At 43.2% G+C, this 17,877-nt stretch overlaps 1 protein-coding gene across 1 annotated transcript in view; it reads right to left on the bottom strand.

Annotated features, from left to right (window-relative positions):
* The window catches only part of TADA2A (transcriptional adaptor 2A), a 215,335-nt gene that overhangs the window by 136,816 nt on the left and 60,642 nt on the right, over positions 1-17,877 (bottom strand). Inside the window, exon 7 of the mRNA XM_085649482.1 lies at positions 12,081-12,153. Within this exon, the coding sequence (XP_085505608.1) occupies positions 12,081-12,153 (73 nt within the window). The remainder of the gene's footprint in view (positions 1-12,080; positions 12,154-17,877) is intronic.

Below are 17,877 nucleotides of genomic sequence, written 5' to 3'. Positions count from 1 at the left end.
GGTTTCCCTATGTGCCGGCAGAACTAGGGTTCAAAAACTACAGCTAGTCACTTTGCCAAAAAAGGGTCATTTTTCACTGCAAAATTGAGGTGTGACCATGTTGCGTTTTGCACCGTTTCCTGTCGCGGGCACTAGGCCGACCCGCACAAGTGAGGTACCATTTTTCTCGTAGGACTTTGGGGAACGCGGGGTGGGTGGAAATTTGTGGATCCACGCAGATTCCAGAACTTTCCATCCCAGAAATGTGGGGAAAATGTGGTTTTTTGTCATTTTTTTACGTTTGCAAGGGATTCTGGGTAACTGACCATGGTGGGAGGCAGTCAAGTCACCCCATCCTGGATTCCCCTGGGTGTCTAGTTTTCAAAAATGTATAGGTTTGCTAGGTTTCCCTAGGTGCCGGCAGGGCTAGGGTTAAAAAACTACAGCTAGTCACTTTGCCAAAAAAGGGTCATTTTTCACTGCAAAATTGAGGTGTGACCACGTTGCGTTTTGAGCAGTTTCGTGTCGCGGGCACTAGGCTGACCCGCACAAGTGAGGTACCATTTTTCTCGTAGGACTTTGGGGAACGCGGGGTGGGTGGAAATTTGTGGATCCACGCAGATTCCAGAACTTTCCATCCCAGAAATGTGGGGAAAATGTGTTTTTTTTGTGATTTTTTTACGTTTGCAAGGGATTCTGGGTAACAGACCATGGTGGGAGGCAGTCAAGTCACCCCATCCTGGATTCCCCTGGGTGTCTAGTTTTCAAAAATGTATAGGTTTGCTAGGTTTCCCTAGGTGCCGGCAGGGCTAGGGTTCAAAAACTACAGCTAGACTCTTCGCAAAAATAGTGTAAATTTTCAGTGTGAAAATGTGGTGCGTTCACCTTAGGTTTTGAGCCACTTCCTGTCGTGGGCACTATGCCTACCCACACAAGTGAGGTACCATTTTTATCGGGAGACTTACGGTAGTTCAGATTTGTAAAGCAACTGTTATTACCTATTGATTTTTGATGCATTTCTCCCTTCCAAATGAAAGACATTGTGTAAAAAAAAAGTCATTTTGAAAAATGACCAATAATTGTCATGCAAGCAGGAGTATTCCCAATTTCGAAAATGTGCAAATATGCACTGTTTCTAAACTCTGTAATTTGTTCCCATTTCAGAAATACATAGGTGTCTTTCATACCGATTTTTCCATGTATACATTTTCCCACAATAATTGCTATATACCCAGAACAAAAAAAAAAAACATTACAAAATGCTGCTCAATTTTTTACTCTGGATTCGTTGGGCTCTTGGTGAACCTACAAGTCCTATATATCCCCACAACCAGGAAGGTCCACCGGATGTAACGGTACATTGCTTTCAAAGAGATGTCATAATTCGAAGAAGTTACAGGTGAAAACGTTGACTCAAAAGGCTGCTTTTTTCAACAAATTTTTTATTTTTCCTATATTTACCTGTAAGTTTCTATAAAGAAACCTTGATGGATCTACACAAATGACCCCTTGCTGAATTCAGAATTTTGTCTACTTTTCAAAAATGTATAGCTTTCCAGGATCCATTATTGCTTTTCTACCCATTTCTACCATTATCTGGAAGGAGGTTCAAAGCACAAAAAATAGCAAAAATAGCGTATGTCCCAGAAAAATGTCAAAACAGTGCAAAAAATGTTGGATTTCTGACAAAAAACTGTCATTCCCTAAAAGCTGGAGAAATTGTGATTTCAGCCCCACAAACCCTTTTTTGATATCATTTGCAGAGAAAAACCCAGACGCTTTCATTTGCAGCCACTTTCCCCCATTTTTCACAAAAAAACCAAAATTTTGCTGTATTTTGGCTAATTTCTGGGAACCCTCTAGGAGAATCCACAAACCCTGGGTACCTTTAGAATCCCCATTATGTGGAAGAAAAGGACGCAAATTTGGCGTGGATACCTAATGTGGTCAAAAGTTACAGGGGCCTAAGCGCGCACTACCCCAAATAGCCCAAAAAAGGCTTAGCACAGGAGGGGAAAAGGCCTAGCAGCGAAGGGGTTAAGGAGGCAGAGCCACACTAGACATAGTAGGGTCAGTGCAAATCCAAGCTGGCACTGAGTAAGTCTTGAGTGGGTCAATCAAGATACAGAAAATAGAAGGGATCCTCCTGCTGTGGGCCTGTGTAAGGGTGAACCAGCAAGCAGAATAGGAGAGGCAAGGCTGGCATGATAGTGACAGCTGTAGAAACTGCATGGTAGATTGCAGAAGCGGGGTCTGGTCTGCCTGTGATAAGAAAGACAGTTAGGAGATTGCAATGGATGTATAAACCGACTCATAAGTGACTTATGTGGGAATTCCTACAATAGATGAAGGAAACAAAAAGATGATTGGTGGAATGCTCACATTAATCTCTGCCATTGGTACTTAGACTGGCTACATTTCAGTCCATTGCTTTATTTATTTATTTTTTTAACAGACTGTCCAGCTGCACAGAGATCAGTCAGAGTAGTGCTGCAGGAAGACCTTGACTGTGTACAATGATGGTGCCCAGAGGCAGGGTAGAAAAGGTAAGAGGTAGAATCCGCAAGGTAGCTCAGTGTTATGGCGTGCCACTGAGAGCTGGTGAGATCAGTCATAAGATGATGGCACAGCAGTACAGATGACAAAGAACCTCAGTGAAAGGGGAATTACAGGGTCAACAGCGGGGGTAGAAATAACCGTTTATGGAAAAAACAATGCTGGCAAAACAAACTAGCATTGGCAAAGCCAACAGGCCTGGCATTGGCAGGCAGGTGCAATGGTCCATTTTTATTTTGTATGTTTATTGAAAGAGTAGGGCTAAAAGTGAAAACATACTGGCACCTAAAAATGGCCACCATATGTTTTCTACCACATTTGAGATTTAAAAAATATTCACCTGACTGGCTTTTAGTAGTGATTTTTGTTTAAATTGTAAGCCTTTTAGAAGTGCTGTGCATTTCATTATTACGAAACAAGAATAAATCACTGCCTAACCAAGCACTCAATCTACAGGCAGCTACAACTTACAATGCCACCTATTTTTAGATGTATGTGAACAATGTGAGCAGACTTTGTGTAATCACTCAAAGTGTTGAGAGCCAATGGATAAAGTGGGCTGACCCATTGTCTCATGCAATGTGTGTGGTGGGCGGAAGCAAAGTGAAACAAAAGTAACTTTAAGTATGTATATTAGGTACGACTTTTTGGGGAAAACCTATCTGGTGAGACAACTAAAGATGTCTCAAAGACTAAACCTAATTTAAAAAAAATGCAGATAGTGGAGAGCATGGACTAGAACTGGTTCAGGAGGCAAAAGCAGAGTGTCAGCAGGTGACTGGACAATCACACACAGATAAAGACCATAACCATCGCTTGTGGATTTACAAAGTAGAAGACCTGGCCAACTGGGAAGATGGCTCGGTGTGTGAAGGCTTGCTACTATGTGGAATGATCTACTAGTCACAATAAAATTCCAGGAAAGCAAACTCCATATTCCATCCTTCCTCCAGGATCAGTTACATTGAGTATCAATGTATTGAGAGCCAGTAGCATCTTATTTATAGTGCTTTGACATGGCTGGATTTAATGTTATATTAAGCAATAAATGTGTGAAACCTTCCAGACATAAAAGTTTAGTGTCAAGGACATCTGCATCTTGCAGTCTTTTCTTCACAAACACACAGCTTCTTCAGCATCCAAAACAACTGATAGAGAATTCAGTTTAACTGAGATTACTCAAATCACCATACATAAAGATCGGAAGATTAACTCTCCTTCTAGAAACTAGCTGAATATTCTACTGCATTCATGGATAATATAAACAGGCTAGAATTTTACCCCATCTCAATGTAAATGTCTCTACCAAAGTGCTCTTCACTGTTGTTAGCCAGAAGCTAAACTAATCAGTGCAGAGAAAATAGACCTTTTCCAAAAAATGCTCTAAAAGTGTCCTTCCTGCATCTAAACTTTTTCAAAGCAATATTTCCTTAATGAGAAATGAAAAACAAGAATTGGCTATGTCAATAGGCCTGGCTTATCAATGAAAGTGCCTATTGAGTCACTGGTTTTATTTAATTATCAGATTTTCTTTAGCGCAAACATGACCCAAAGGAATCAGAGTGCTTTACAGATTTAGCACAGCAGCAATTACAGGAGATACATAAGGAGTAAATAAAAATACATGGTAACAGTATATGAAAGAGGTATACGATAGACAGTAGGATATGTGGAAAATGTAGTTCTGAATTATGGTAAGGTGTTGCGAAGGTGGGGAGAGTAAAGGTACAGCCCCACCCCTTACAGGCAGTGATGCTCAGATATATTTTGAGGGTGTGGGGTAGGAGCATCAGACCAGTCACCCATGGTTTAGGGGGGGAGGGATTAGGCACTTACTGAGAATAAGTTTAGGTTTCATCCTGAAGTGAGGAAATGATTGATTGCCACAGAAATCCTGTGGTAGTGAATTCCAGATTCTTGGAGCGTTCCCGGAAGAGAAGTGTGTGCGCGATTACTCTTTCTTAAAATTGGGCAGAATCAGAAGTAGACTGTTAGAGCTTTGAAGAGGTCTCTTTTGGCTAGCTGTTGATCCTTTGTTTGCTAGGTAGATTGGTTTTCCAGTGTAGAGAGCTTTGTGGGTTATTCAAGCAGTTTTGAGAATCTATCTTGCCTCGATTAGTAGCTAGTTGAGTTTGAGAGTGGGAGTGATGAGCTCAAAGCAACCCTTCCTTGACAGTAGTCTGGCCGCTGCGTGGAGTGTAGCTTTCAAAAGGGGTGGAGTGTATTTGTGGGGCACTCGTAATCATTGTGTTACCATAGTGCAGCTTGGAGAGGACCAAGAATTGCTCCACCGTATTTAGTTCTTCAACGGGGATGAAGGGCTTGTTTTTTTTAAGGTGCTTCAATGTGTAGAAGGCACTTTTAGCTTAGGTATTGTAGTGCTCTTTCATGATTGTTTTTTCCATGTAGATAGCTTTGTGGGTTATGCACGCAGTTTTCAGAATATACCTTGCCTCGAATGGTAGCCAGTTGAGTTGCTTGAGGGTGGGAGTGATTAGTTCAAAGCGACTCTCCTCCGACAGTAGGCTGGCTCCTGGGTGTCAGAGACGTGCAAAGTCAACTTCATGCAAGCAAGTAATTTGAGGACTTCTAGAGGGATATGGTCGAATTGAGTCCATGGTGCATCATTTTTCAATTGCAAGGGGTTGAGGTTGATGTCTGGATTGCTGAGAGGGGGGAGTTTGGGGAGACAACCATTGGTTGGCGAAAGGGACTTGCATGGACCCTCTTTGCTTGGGGGGCGTGCTTGGTGTTGGGAAGGGAGGTGAGTGGATCAAGAGAGAGTTCGATGTTAGATATTTTTTCAGAGAAGAATGTAGCAAACTCTTCACAGCACTTCATAGAGTCGGTAATTGCATGTTAAGGGAACAAGGAGGTTTGAAAGTTTGATGATGTTGAAAAGGTCATTAGGTCTGTTCCTAGACTGGTTAAGTTGGGCTCGGAAGAAGGACGATTTTTCTCTGAAAATGTGTTTTTAGTATTTTAGGCGTTCAGCTTGGAGGATCGAGATGTATTTACGTGGGTTGTTGTCTCCAGTTTCTTTCAGCCAGTCGGAGGTATCTCCTCTCGTTGTTAAGATCTTCATTAAACCAGGATTTGGAAGAGATACTTCTTGATTTTTTGAGTTTTAGAGGGGCAACTGTGTCGAGGAGTTCTGCCATTTTTGAGCTGAAGTGGGCAGTAAGGTCATCGGCGGAGTCGAGTTCGGGTGGAGGAAGAATTTGGGAACTGACTAATGCTTCTAACTCTGCCTGGTGGATATGATGTATCACCCAGGGGTTGGGACAGATGGCTTGGGGGTGGGCCTAAGGTTTGGATGGCACTGAGATCCCAAAGGTGGTTAGTCCAGTCGGTGGGTTGGATAGAATGGAGGGATAAGGTGTTGTACTTAGAGATTATTGCATCAACTGTAAAATAGGCCTGGGCGTAGTTCGCGAGTGGCGGAGTGCAGTGCAAACTGCAGTTTGTGCTGGTATTCCTGCCGCTCGGGTGCAAATTCTACCCGAGCGGCAGCTCGCGCTCACGAACTTACCGTTGGCACTCACAAACTTACCGATAACGATCGCGAGCCGGGAAAAAACTCCGCTGCACATTGCGAAGAGTTTTTGTGTATGATATTTAATCTACCAGAAACGCGATCCTTGCGGTCGCAACAAATGATTGGGAAACCCGGTGAGGTGAGGAAATCTATGAAAGGGGATGAGTGGTCATTCAGCCACGTTTCGGTTAGAAAGCATATGTCAATTGTGTAGTAGGATGGTTTCAGCTATTTCAGTGGCATGCTTGATTGCTGACCATCAGTTTAGTAGCATGCAGCAAAGCGTGACTAATGATCTCATACCAGGCTGACTGGGTTGGATGGTAGTTAGCTGGGTAGGCAGCCTGGAAGGGCGAATGGTATTCAGGGTCTTATTCGTGCCAAGGATGACCAGGATCTTGCAGTGACAAGTTGGCTTGGAGCGTTGTCATATGTGTTGCTCAGAATTCCATCTTCCCGCTGCGACATTCCAGTCGTGGTGTGTCTATGTTTTAGGTGGTAATTAATGTAAGGGATCGTTTGCCTGGGGGTGCAGTAAGGGGGGGGGGGGGTTAGAGAGTATGTTTGTGGCTGGATCAGTGTTCCCCATAGAAGCGCAAAATTGTTGGGGCAGGATGTAGCTAATCCTCGAGTCCTTAAGTAGTGACGAGATTTCATCCAAAATAGTGTTAATTTGGAGTTCTAGATGGGCTATTTTGGGGATCAGTTGAGAGGCGGTTGGGTCAGTGATAGGGAGTGGAGTATGATGGGTTTGTCAAGAGTCTGGGATTGAGGTTATGGTAGTATCCACCCTGCTATGGATTCAGGTGCGATAGATAAATCAACCTGGGCAGTGGAGGTGTGCCATGGTGAAGGGGAGAGAAATTCTGATAGCGAAACCGAAGCTTCAAAGCGTCTGGGAATGGAATAGGCTGTGGAGCTGGAGACAATTTGAGGGAGAATGGAGTAGACATTTCTGCTAGTAGAGGAGGGAGTGCATGAGCTAGTTCTCTGGGAGAGGGTGGAGGAATGGTGGCGAGAGTGGATGGCATGGAGATGCAAAGAGTAGGGAATTGGCAATCAAAAATGGATAGGTTTTGTTCAGAGGCTTGGATTAGAATTTTCCCATTTATGTAAATGGTTATGGACTGTTCTTCGCTAAAAGTTCTGGGATGAGAATATGGTGAGCTTAGATCCCTAAGGCATGATGGTAGCATTAGTTACGTGAAGGTGTTGTAAAAAGTTCTCTCTCCATTTGGCAGGTTTCTTGGTGTAGAAGATGCCTGTTATTAGTGTCTCTGGATGCTCTTTGAGGATTTTGTGTTTGAAGTTTTTAGAGGCATGGAAACCAGACGCTCCTCAGGAGTTAATGCCTTTTTTTCCCACCAAGTGTGCTCTGGCGCCCCCAGTATGTCAACAATTCTCTCCATTGTGGCAGGGCCAGCCTTTTTGGCATGGGTGCCCTTCGTAAGCCAAGGATGGCCTTATGTCGAAAATGACATAAGAATGGCCAGTGCTAGAATTGTGCTACAGGAGACTCATTCGCCTTGAATTACCTCTATGATGCCAGTACTGGTAATTTACAATGGGTCTCCATTATGCCAAGAATAATGAAGTACCTCTAGTATCTCAGTGCCAGTATTTTGTGACAAGCACCTGTCATGCTAAGAATTGTCTGCAGCTTACAAGCGCCAGCATTTTGCCTTGGGTGCTACTCACATTCACTCTTAGTTTCGCTCACTCATACGTTGCTACTTACACTCACTATTGCTCTCACTCATAATTACTCTCACTTACTGTTCCTCACTCTTACTCATCCTGCCTTACTCTTCAACGTCTTCCAATCGTTCTTATTAATTCTCATTAATCCACTGAGACTCAACCTCACCCAGTACCTGTTACTGACTTTCACCCACTCAGTTTACCCCCCCCCCACACACACACACACACACGTACAGATATGCTGGCTCACATGTACCCTCTCTTTCACAAAACATAGACTTAAAAACATATTTTTTACCATAGCATCCAGCAAAAGTCTCATTCCAGCTTCTGGTGCTCCATTTTTTAGTTACACTAATAGTGAATAATAAGCTATTATTCAATGTTAGTGTAACTAAAATATGAGCAGCAAACATAAAAATCTTAGAACCAAAAGAAAGATTTTCTCGTGTTCTTGCCACAGGGGTCGAAAACACCTAAATGAAGCCCATGATGGGTCCTGACTGCTCGGGCTGTACCCCGAACCTTGCATACTGATTAGTACTGCCCTACTTCACTGACTGCTGCAGTTCCAACACCAGTGACAGTTGTGAGTCCATAGCTAAACTAAAATCTACTATTAAAATCTCTTTGACACAAGCCTTAAGTCGCTAACTTCCTAGAGACACCCAAGGGCAGAGGGGTGCTTGTTCTACCACCATTCCATTTGCAATATTTGTGTGTGTGGGTGTGGGTGGGGGGGTGCACCGATGGTAAGCAGGCTCTGTAGAATTGCTGTGCCTGAATCTGGACATTCCAATGTACAAACACCTCCTCATCTACTGGATTGAATGAAAAAAACCATGGGAAGAATGAAGTCACTTAAAACTAACTCCCAGACTTTGTCTATCATTGGAGAGATTGCCTTGTTTCTCCAACCCCGTAGTGGAGCCCGATAAATTGGACATAAGCATAAAAGCTAATAAAGTGTTTAGAGTGTCTTTGGAGGAGAAAGTGGATTCCCTTGCAATGGACATTAACCTGCTGAAAGATGACCACAGGAAATTATTGGACTGTGTCGTCCTATTGGAGAACACTCTTTTGAAGTTCCAACCCCAATTTGAAGACCGCCAGTGACAAGCATGGAATCTTACAGAAAGAAATCGCTTTCTCTAGAGTATTAGTTTAAAATAGTTGGACTACACAAAGGCTGAAATCATGGCAGACTATCTGAAAACATGGATAAAAAGCTTCATGGTCCTTCAAGGCCTCACTCCTTTCTTGTCACTCGAAAGGACTCATTGGGTGCTAGCATGACAAACCCCTTCGGAAGCCTAAGCAAGTGCCATTGTTACCAAACTTTTTCATTACAAAGTCAGGTACCCAATCCTCAAAACTGAAAGACAAAATGAGCCACCTCAAAGTAAACACCCATCATGTCTTAATCTTTCCATACTGCAAACTGGCAGTTCTGTATCAATGTGCATTATTCCTAGGAGTAGAAAACCTAAAGAATAGGTTTAATGACTCTTGGCAGGAGCAAATTGGCCAATGGATGATATCAAAAGATGTAATCTGCAAAGTTCAGCAGGCGGAGGAGAAGCATGCTTGATTAGCCAGCAGACACTAGACAACAAAGTCAAATTTAAGCATAAAACCAGGAGAAACAATAGAAGCGATGTCATCTTCGACTAAGCGCCTGATTTAGATCTTGGTGGACAGGGTTACTCCGACACAAACGTGACCATATCCCATCCACCATATTACAAGTCTTTTATAGCCAGTGCCTTAATTTGAGCCAGTGGTTTCCGGTGTTCGGCACTGGCACTTAAATGTCAACACCGGCCCTTATGATAGTCTGCCTAATTAGGGATGAGCACAACAATTGTTTATTAATTGAATACACATTAACACGCATAATAATTGCCATTCAAGCCATTGTTAAAGCTTTGGGAGCCTGGAATAGTACGATTTGTCATACTTGTTAATTTGATGGTTGGTAGTTGAGTTGGTATCGCCACTGGCAGCGGCAATGGATGGTGCAAGCTGCAGTGACCTCCTGATGAGGACCCTGGCACTTCTTCGTTTTACAAATTAAGCACCGATTATATCCTATGGAACTTGCAATACGGCGGACGGGATATCCGTCATGTTTGTGACGGAGTCTCCCATCCGCCAAGATCGTAATCAGACCCTTAATCATTTAAGAGGCCATGAAAACAAATCTGATAAATCCCAGGGAAGAAACAGATTGGCGGGGAGAACAAGGAAGTGAACGTGAAGGTTATATGTGAAACTATAAAGTTACTGGACTAAGAATTAACAACAATTGCATTGTTAGCATACACAGCATCTGAATATTTGACAGATGGGATGCTTGAAAAAATATATAGCGATCAATCCACGAGAAGACGCCCAACATTATGATCCGGGTTTTAATGTTTAAGGGAATCGGACTTAGCAGAAAGTGTCTCAAAAGTAACATGTGTGAAATGCTTTCTGAAGGACTTTTGAGGTTTTGTTTGCATTGCTTGCATTATAGAACCCCTCCTGCAATCTGTTTGAATTCCTCCTAATAGAGTGGAACCAAGAAGAGGTCAATCAATCAATCAATTAATCAATCAGGAATTTGTGAAGCGCACTACTCACCCGTGAGGGTCTCAAGGCGAGGGGGAGGAGGGCTTGGCGCAGCTTTGTCTAATCCGAAGAGCCAGGTCTTGAGGCTCTTCCTGAATGCTTGCAGTGCGGGGATTTGTCGGATGCTGAGAGGGAGTTTGTTCCAGGTGTTGGCTGCGATGTAGGAGAAGAATCATCCCCCTGTTCTGGCTCTGCGGATGCGAGGGATTTCGGCCAGGGCAAGATCAGCAGATCTGAGGCTTCCGTAGAAGGAGATTCTTTCGTTGAGGTATTGGGGTCCGATGTTGTGGAGGGATTTGTGGGCATGAGTGAGGAGCGTGAAGGTCACTCTTTTCGAGCCAGTGGAGTTCTCATAGGTGTTGGATGATGCGGTGTTGTCGTGGGATGCCGAGGACCAGTCTAGCTGCGGTCTTCTAGATAGTCTGAAGTTTGAGGCATAGAGAATTGTTTATTCTGGCATAGAGGTTGTTCCAATAGTCCAGTCTGCTGGTTATGAGTGCGTGGGTAACGATCTTGCTGGACTCAGGGGGGGCGGGGGGAGGGAAGGAGGGGTGGGAGGAGGGGAAGGGAGGATCCATTTGAAAGTCTTGCGCAGGATGCAGAGGGTGTTGAAGCATGTGGAAGATATGGCATTGATTTGTCCATTCGGAGGAGTCGTCGAGTATGATGCAGAGGTTGCAAGCGTTGTCTGTGGGAGGTTTGCCAGGGGCGGTGGGCCACCAGGTGTTGTTCCATGCTGAGGGGATGGGTCAGAGGACTTCCGTTTTCTCTGAGTTGAGTTTTAGGCAGTTGTTGCTCATCCAGGAGGCGACATCTTTCATACCTTTCTGGAAGCTGTTTCTGGTGACGTCGGGTTCGTTGGTGAGGGAGAGGATGAGCTGGGTGTCGTCGGCGTAGTATACTATGCTGAGTCCGTATTTTCTGAAGATGTTGGCGAGAGGGACTATGGAGACATTTAAGAGCGTGGGGCTGACTGAGGATCCCTGGGGTACTCCGCAGCTGATCTCTGTGGGTTTGGAGAGAAAGATCGGGAGTCTGATTCTTTGGGTACGGCCGGGGAGGCCAGTGGCCTATAGGGAAATAGGAAAGTAATCGACAAAGTAGTGCCTCAAAAATGTTAGAAGGGTTATAGCACAATAATTCAGACATAGCATTACACTTAACATGACTTTGCAGAAGCATTACTGGTCTTGTAAAGCTACTGGCAGAAATTCTCCAGTTGTCTACATAGGCAAGCTCATCTTTCTGCTAATTAAGAAATAAGGCTAGATGGAAAGCCCTAAAGATGGAGGATCCAGCTTCCCAAGGCGAACCGTGAACATGGAACTGGTAGGTTGTTCCAAAGCGCATTTCATAGTTAAATCGTAGCCTCTCCGATTTGATTGCCATCAATGGTACAAATTAAAGCAAATGATTAAAGCATCTGCCAAATTGATGGGTTTTGATGCATTTCATGTGGACACTGATCAGAGCACAAGACGTTCTTATTTTGGCATTAAGAGCAGCTGAATGGTTATACCTATCTAGATAAAAACAAATGAGCTTCCCAGTCTTCCCTGGGGTGCTGTGCTTCTAGAGTTAATTATATTTTGCACCACTCTAGAGTATTGAAAAATAACATTTACAATAAAATTTTTAGTACAAGGGATAACCACAGTTCTGTCCAAAGACTCATCCACGAAAGACTTACCATGCAAAATATCAGAATCATCTTCAACAAAATCTATATCTCTCAAGTCCCACTCTGCATAATTGTCAAATTCCTGATGGAAAGAAGAGCCAGAATTAAAGATGTATTGATGGGCGAGCAGCCTTTGTCAAATTAGCATGGTGATGAAATCAAATGCGACTGCACTGGTAAGATTCAGGCCTGAACTTAAGGAACCAGTCATCTCAGGTTCTTGGTGTGTGGCTTAGCCAACAAACCAAGAGATAAGTGGCAATGAAGAAATCTAGCAGCTAGCACTTCAGTAGACATGGAGTTTGGTGGTAAACAGATGATAAAAAGCAGTTGACACATGCACAGTAATCCCTACATGATCGATGACACATCAGAAGACTTTAATAATCTATATATTGTCTTATGTTGGCAGGTTCGCTCTAGCTCTCTTGGTTTTCTTTGGTCGTCCAAACATTAGCCATGACACCTTATTTTACTTCACTCTTGCAGCAGCTATGGTTGAGCAATGTTTACTAAGAAGAGGTAGCTTCAAGATTGGATTTAGATGCAATAAAACAATTAAGTCATTACACCTAATATAATGCTTAAGTTGTTAAAAATAAGAGACAATGTCCAGTCTAAGATTTTAGAAGCAATACATATTCAGTATACAGTTAGACTGAAAGATAAAAATGAGAAACAATGACAAAAAGCATAAACGTAACAGTTAAGGTTCAGATTTCCAACACTAATACACAACACATACATACAAAATACACAATAAAACATACATTTTAAGATACCACATTAATCCATGGCCAGGAGCTGTAACACCTCTTAACCTCTTCAGTGCCCCGCCCTTTCCACGCCCTGTGCCGGGCTTTGCATTAGCGGGCGGGGTTCATGACGAGATAGTCTCGTCATGGGCACAGCGCAACCGCGCTCCATGACGAGACTATCTCGTCATGGGCACTGAAGGGGTTAAGCAAAGGCAGCTCAGTGGCTTATGATGTTGTGTAAGAAATAAGCTATTTACCTGTAACTCCAGTTCTCCAGCGTTGGTATGTTTCCTATTATTTACATGGTTGAATCATTCCCGGTTGTTACATGGGGAATCTCTGGTAATCTTAAATAGCAGTAAACTGTGTTAAAATGGCCAAAGGTCTCAACAATAGTGTTTGTTTCGTAGTACGTCCCCCTCATTTGAAGCAATCCAAACTTCAGCCAATGAAATGGAAGTGCTAGCTCAGCTCTCCCACTCCTCTTAGAGAACACCACAGATCAGATTTCATAGCTCAAAGTGTGACAACAGTATATAATAAACGAGCCTCTGGCAGGAAAGGATGGAGGGTAGCATGTGAATACCTGTGCCACGGGCTCACCTTTAATGAAACAAGTTATGGAGGACAGCCTGTTCTACTACTGAATTGGGTTCTGCATTCACATCAAGGCAGTAGTGCTTTGTGAAGGTGTGCCTGCTCCTCCAGGTAGTGGCACAGCAGATGTCTTGCAACGGCAAACAAGTATAGAGTGCTGCATTCGTAGCCATGCCCCAGCTGGAATGCGGCTTCATTCTTACCTGGTTTGGACGCTTTGCCTTGTTGTGGCAGGAGGTGATGCAGACTGGTAGCGAACGTGCTATTCCCCGTTTGGACCAGGGTCGGTCTATCCTTGGCTGGTCAAAAGATCAAATGTGTCATCTTTTCCATGTAAACTTTATGCACCAGTGCACACCAACAGAGTACAATGACTTTTCTGCTGATGTGGAATTTAGGAAAAAGGATGGCCGGCACATTAAGGGTAAAATCAGTGGAGGCCTATGGTATAGGTTTGGGATTTAAGATTACTTTGCCCTTGGTAAAGCAGACAATGACATTCCCTTAGTCTACGTGTCGATATAAGCCCAAAGAGAAGCTGTCTTCCATGAAATTAACTTTAAATGTGTTCTGTGGAAAGGCTTTAATGGTGACAGTAGATGGGACTGGCTAAGCTCCAGAGTAGACCACGAACTAACAGGATAAGGTCAAAGAAAGGTTAGAGCAGAGCTCTTCACAGGTACTCCCCAACACCTAACGTTAGGTAGAAATCTGAGATATAGAGAGCTAGCACTTCTACTTCATTGGCTGAAGGTCAGGTTGCTTAAATTGAGGTGTATGTGCAACTAAAACACGGTTACTGAGGCCTACAGCTATTTTAGCACAGTTTACTGCTAATTAAGATTACCGGGATTCCCAACTGGACAACAGGGAATGATTCAAGAATATATTTAAGATCGAATGATGCATGCCAGTGGGCTGTGGTCAGCGAGAATTCTTTTTTTACACACACTGTGGGAATGCCCTAGGAATCGCACATTTTAGGAGGGAGTGAAACCTAGACTGGAAACAGCTATACGGGGTGCCCATTAAGAGCCAGATCATGCTGATGTTGGGGGTGTGGAGAGCTTCCGATCTTATCTCCCATCAGAAGATTTTAGGGAACCTGGAGTTTTTATTAACAAAAAGGGAAATCAGGAGGAAATGGGGGAGTGATGTGAACCCACAATTGCAGGACTGGAACCGGGAGATGCATTTTTATTGTGTGTGGGAGAAACTAGTGTACGACGGTCAGGGCTGCCCAATAAAGTTCTATAAAGTGAATGGGGTGCTCTGTTGGACAATAGGGGTAAGGTGCTGTGTCATTTTGTGTCGAGCCTCAGGTGGGTAGGGGACAGTGGCGTAATCACAGTGACGGAGTCTTGGACACTTGGAAGTGGCTCGCCTTAACCAGATGCTCTGATGCAAGACTTTGACATTCAACAGAGCATGGAGTTATGCGTCACCTGTCACAGTTGGGGGATGAACGCGGGGGAGTGAACCGGGAATCACTGCAATGATTTTGTGTTGTTATTTGTATATATGTTTCTAAAAATCAATAAACATGTTTCAACAAAAAAAAAAAAAAAAGAATATATGAAAGAACCAATGCCAGAGAAGTGTTCTGTTCAAATTTAGCTAAAAAAATTATGAAAAAGTTTTTTTTTGATTTTGGGTGTGCAAGGAAAATTGCAGTCTGGGTAGGGCCAAACTGCAATTGACTACACCTCACTACCGACTGGCCACAATAGGAATATTCTTTCACTTGCGAGTCAGTTTTGTTACATTAGCAGTCAGAGTAAGTTTCTGGTTATGATCGGGTATACAGCTACTGGTTACTGTGCCACGATTTAGCGCCAAGGATAGAGCACATCACTAGTGGTTGATGACACTCTCAAAACAAAATTAAGGGTATCTACAGTCCCCAGTTCAGCACCATCAAGGTGGTGGTATTGCAGTTGTACTATCTCTCTGTTGATAGGAGATGGGCAGAGGCCCTTTGGCACTGCATCCATCCACTATCTGTTGTAGTTCGAGTTATATGTTCTGTGACGAGGGTTATAGCCCACTTAAAATGGTGAATTCTCAATAATGGACATCAACTAATTCATAGACAAAATGTACACACTCCAAACGGCTTGGTTGAAAAATGGCGAAGGGGCTCATAATGCAGGCTTTGCGGCTTGTAGTAGGAGGAATTTTATAACTAGTCTTGGAAATGGCAAGGGTGGTGGATTTCTGGACATCCATATTTAACTCCTTCTCCCTTATGATTGGGTTCTCTTAATGTCCGAATATGCTACAGGCCCTCGTAGGGTATGTATGGGATATACATGTTGGGCTGCACAGGTATACAGCACTTGCAGTGCATTGGTAAAAGGTGTGTGGCTATTAACTGGGGCAGGGGCCTCTCGTGTGTGGCAAGGCATTCAATGATAATGGTGCATGTTACATGCAACAAAGGCCTGACTGCATGTAATCATGGCCTCATTTTATATTAGAGAATGTATAGGCGCAAGGTCTAGAAAAAGTGGACTGTTTGCTAGTAATACTATTAATGTTAAGAAATGTGTGTTTGACAGCCATGGTTTTAGTTTAAAAAAGTTTGTTGCAGACACCGTTCAAACTAACAAGCCAGAGAAGGAAAAACGTTCTACTCCTCCAGAGCATGCTTTAGAACGAGGTTGCAGCGAAAGATGACCATGCAGCAATCCATCTTGGAAAGAAGAAGGACAAGCAGCATTAGCTTTTACATGGTTCTGTAAAGGGGCATTCTTTGCAAATTTTAATAGCAAAGCAATAGCGGAGTAATAGTGAACCATTCTCATTCCACAATACACTATTAATACTAACGGTATTTAGGGCATTAGTGCAGGGGCAGGGCTTCAAACCTGGGCCATTTGCTATGGGGAGATGCTGAATGACTGAATTAGGACTGCTGACCCAAGGACAACATAAGGTAAGCAGGGGAAACTATACATGGTTTGGTATAACAATGCACAGGAGACTAATACAGCCATTTAGGTTGGATGGCTGACACCACTATGGATACACTGGGTAGAAAAAAGGCTAGGGATGCGAGATAAAATATGTGATGAAATAAGATTGGTGCTTTCCTAATCTCTGCCAGAATTTGCATATTATCTGCGGAGTTTTTGTAATAGGTGTGACAAGTACTGCATAATAACTATCCATATAATTGCAAAATACGGATCACTGTGCACACTTATTTATTAGGGGTATATAGGCAGGAGGGGCGGGGGGGGGTCTACTTTATCATCACCTTCAGAAGAGAGATTCTCCGACAGGACTATCTGACTTCTAACGTTCTCCATCTAACAGAGGATAACCCACTAGAGGAGGAGCGCGAGACACCTGCCAGGTATCCTTCTGTCCAGAAAAGGAGACAAATCCCTCTGGGTCTAAGGAGGATATACCAAGTATGACCCTGATGGCATCTCTGTGCCATGTTTAAAGAATGGATGTCAGATCTAACGTATTGCAATGACATGGTTGAAACGTATGCATCTCTTCTCCCACAATAAGTATGCCTTAAAGATAGCAGGGCCCAAGTGAGATCTTATCTCATAAATCATGCTTTATGATTGCGATTACTTGTCACCTTGAAACAGGTGATTAAAAAACCATATTTAAATCACAGTAAGGAACACAGGGAACTGCCATAGTTGTTGGCATTGGTGGCCCAATCCCCTGCACAGACAAGATAACTGACAATGTTGATACATTAACTGGTTCGATATAGTTACATCAACTGGCTGGATCACTGATTAAGTTCTATCTCCTTGGTTCAACAACTGCATTATTGGATTCTAAATACTGTACAGTGCAGGGTTTATGTTGTAAGGGACTGCACACTGTGTATTACACCTGTTATATACAAATACACAAAATACATAAAAACAATGCTCACAATAGATTGGACCTTGCTATTGTATATAATGCAGAATTACAAATTGCATGCCTGCAATGACTAATATCGATTTGGGATCTTTTGGCGTGCTACTAGTAGGTATATGGCCTGAAACGCACATGGACAGCTGCAGTCTGTGCATATCTGGTCTTGGGGAATTAGTCCTCTTTGGCACTGCTGCTGATTTACTTATTCATGCTTCAGGCAAGGTAACATCAGGAGCCCATGTTGCACCTTTCTTCTGTGAGAATCCGTCTGCCTGTGTTGTACCTGTTCTTTTTCAGGAGAATATGAACAGCTGAACATACTGCATGTCTTCATGCTACCCGTGCTCTGCTTGTGAGGGAATATTTAACTGCTGCTTGTATTATACATCCTTTGTGTGCCAGTTAGGCTTATATTGCTGATCTTGGAGCAAGAAGGAGGAATGTAATTTCTATATGCATCACTCCAGTTTGTGATGATCCCACAAGTGTTGTCCCAAGTACTTAGAAAAAAGGCCACATTGATTCTGATCACTCCAATAAATGGTGAAAGTGTG

This window comes from Triturus cristatus, chromosome 3_2 (assembly GCF_964204655.1).
Source record: "Triturus cristatus chromosome 3_2, aTriCri1.1, whole genome shotgun sequence".
Lineage (NCBI taxonomy): Eukaryota > Metazoa > Chordata > Amphibia > Caudata > Salamandridae > Triturus > Triturus cristatus.
The sequence above is the reverse complement of the archived record's forward strand: the minus strand, read 5'-3'. Positions and strand labels throughout refer to the sequence as shown.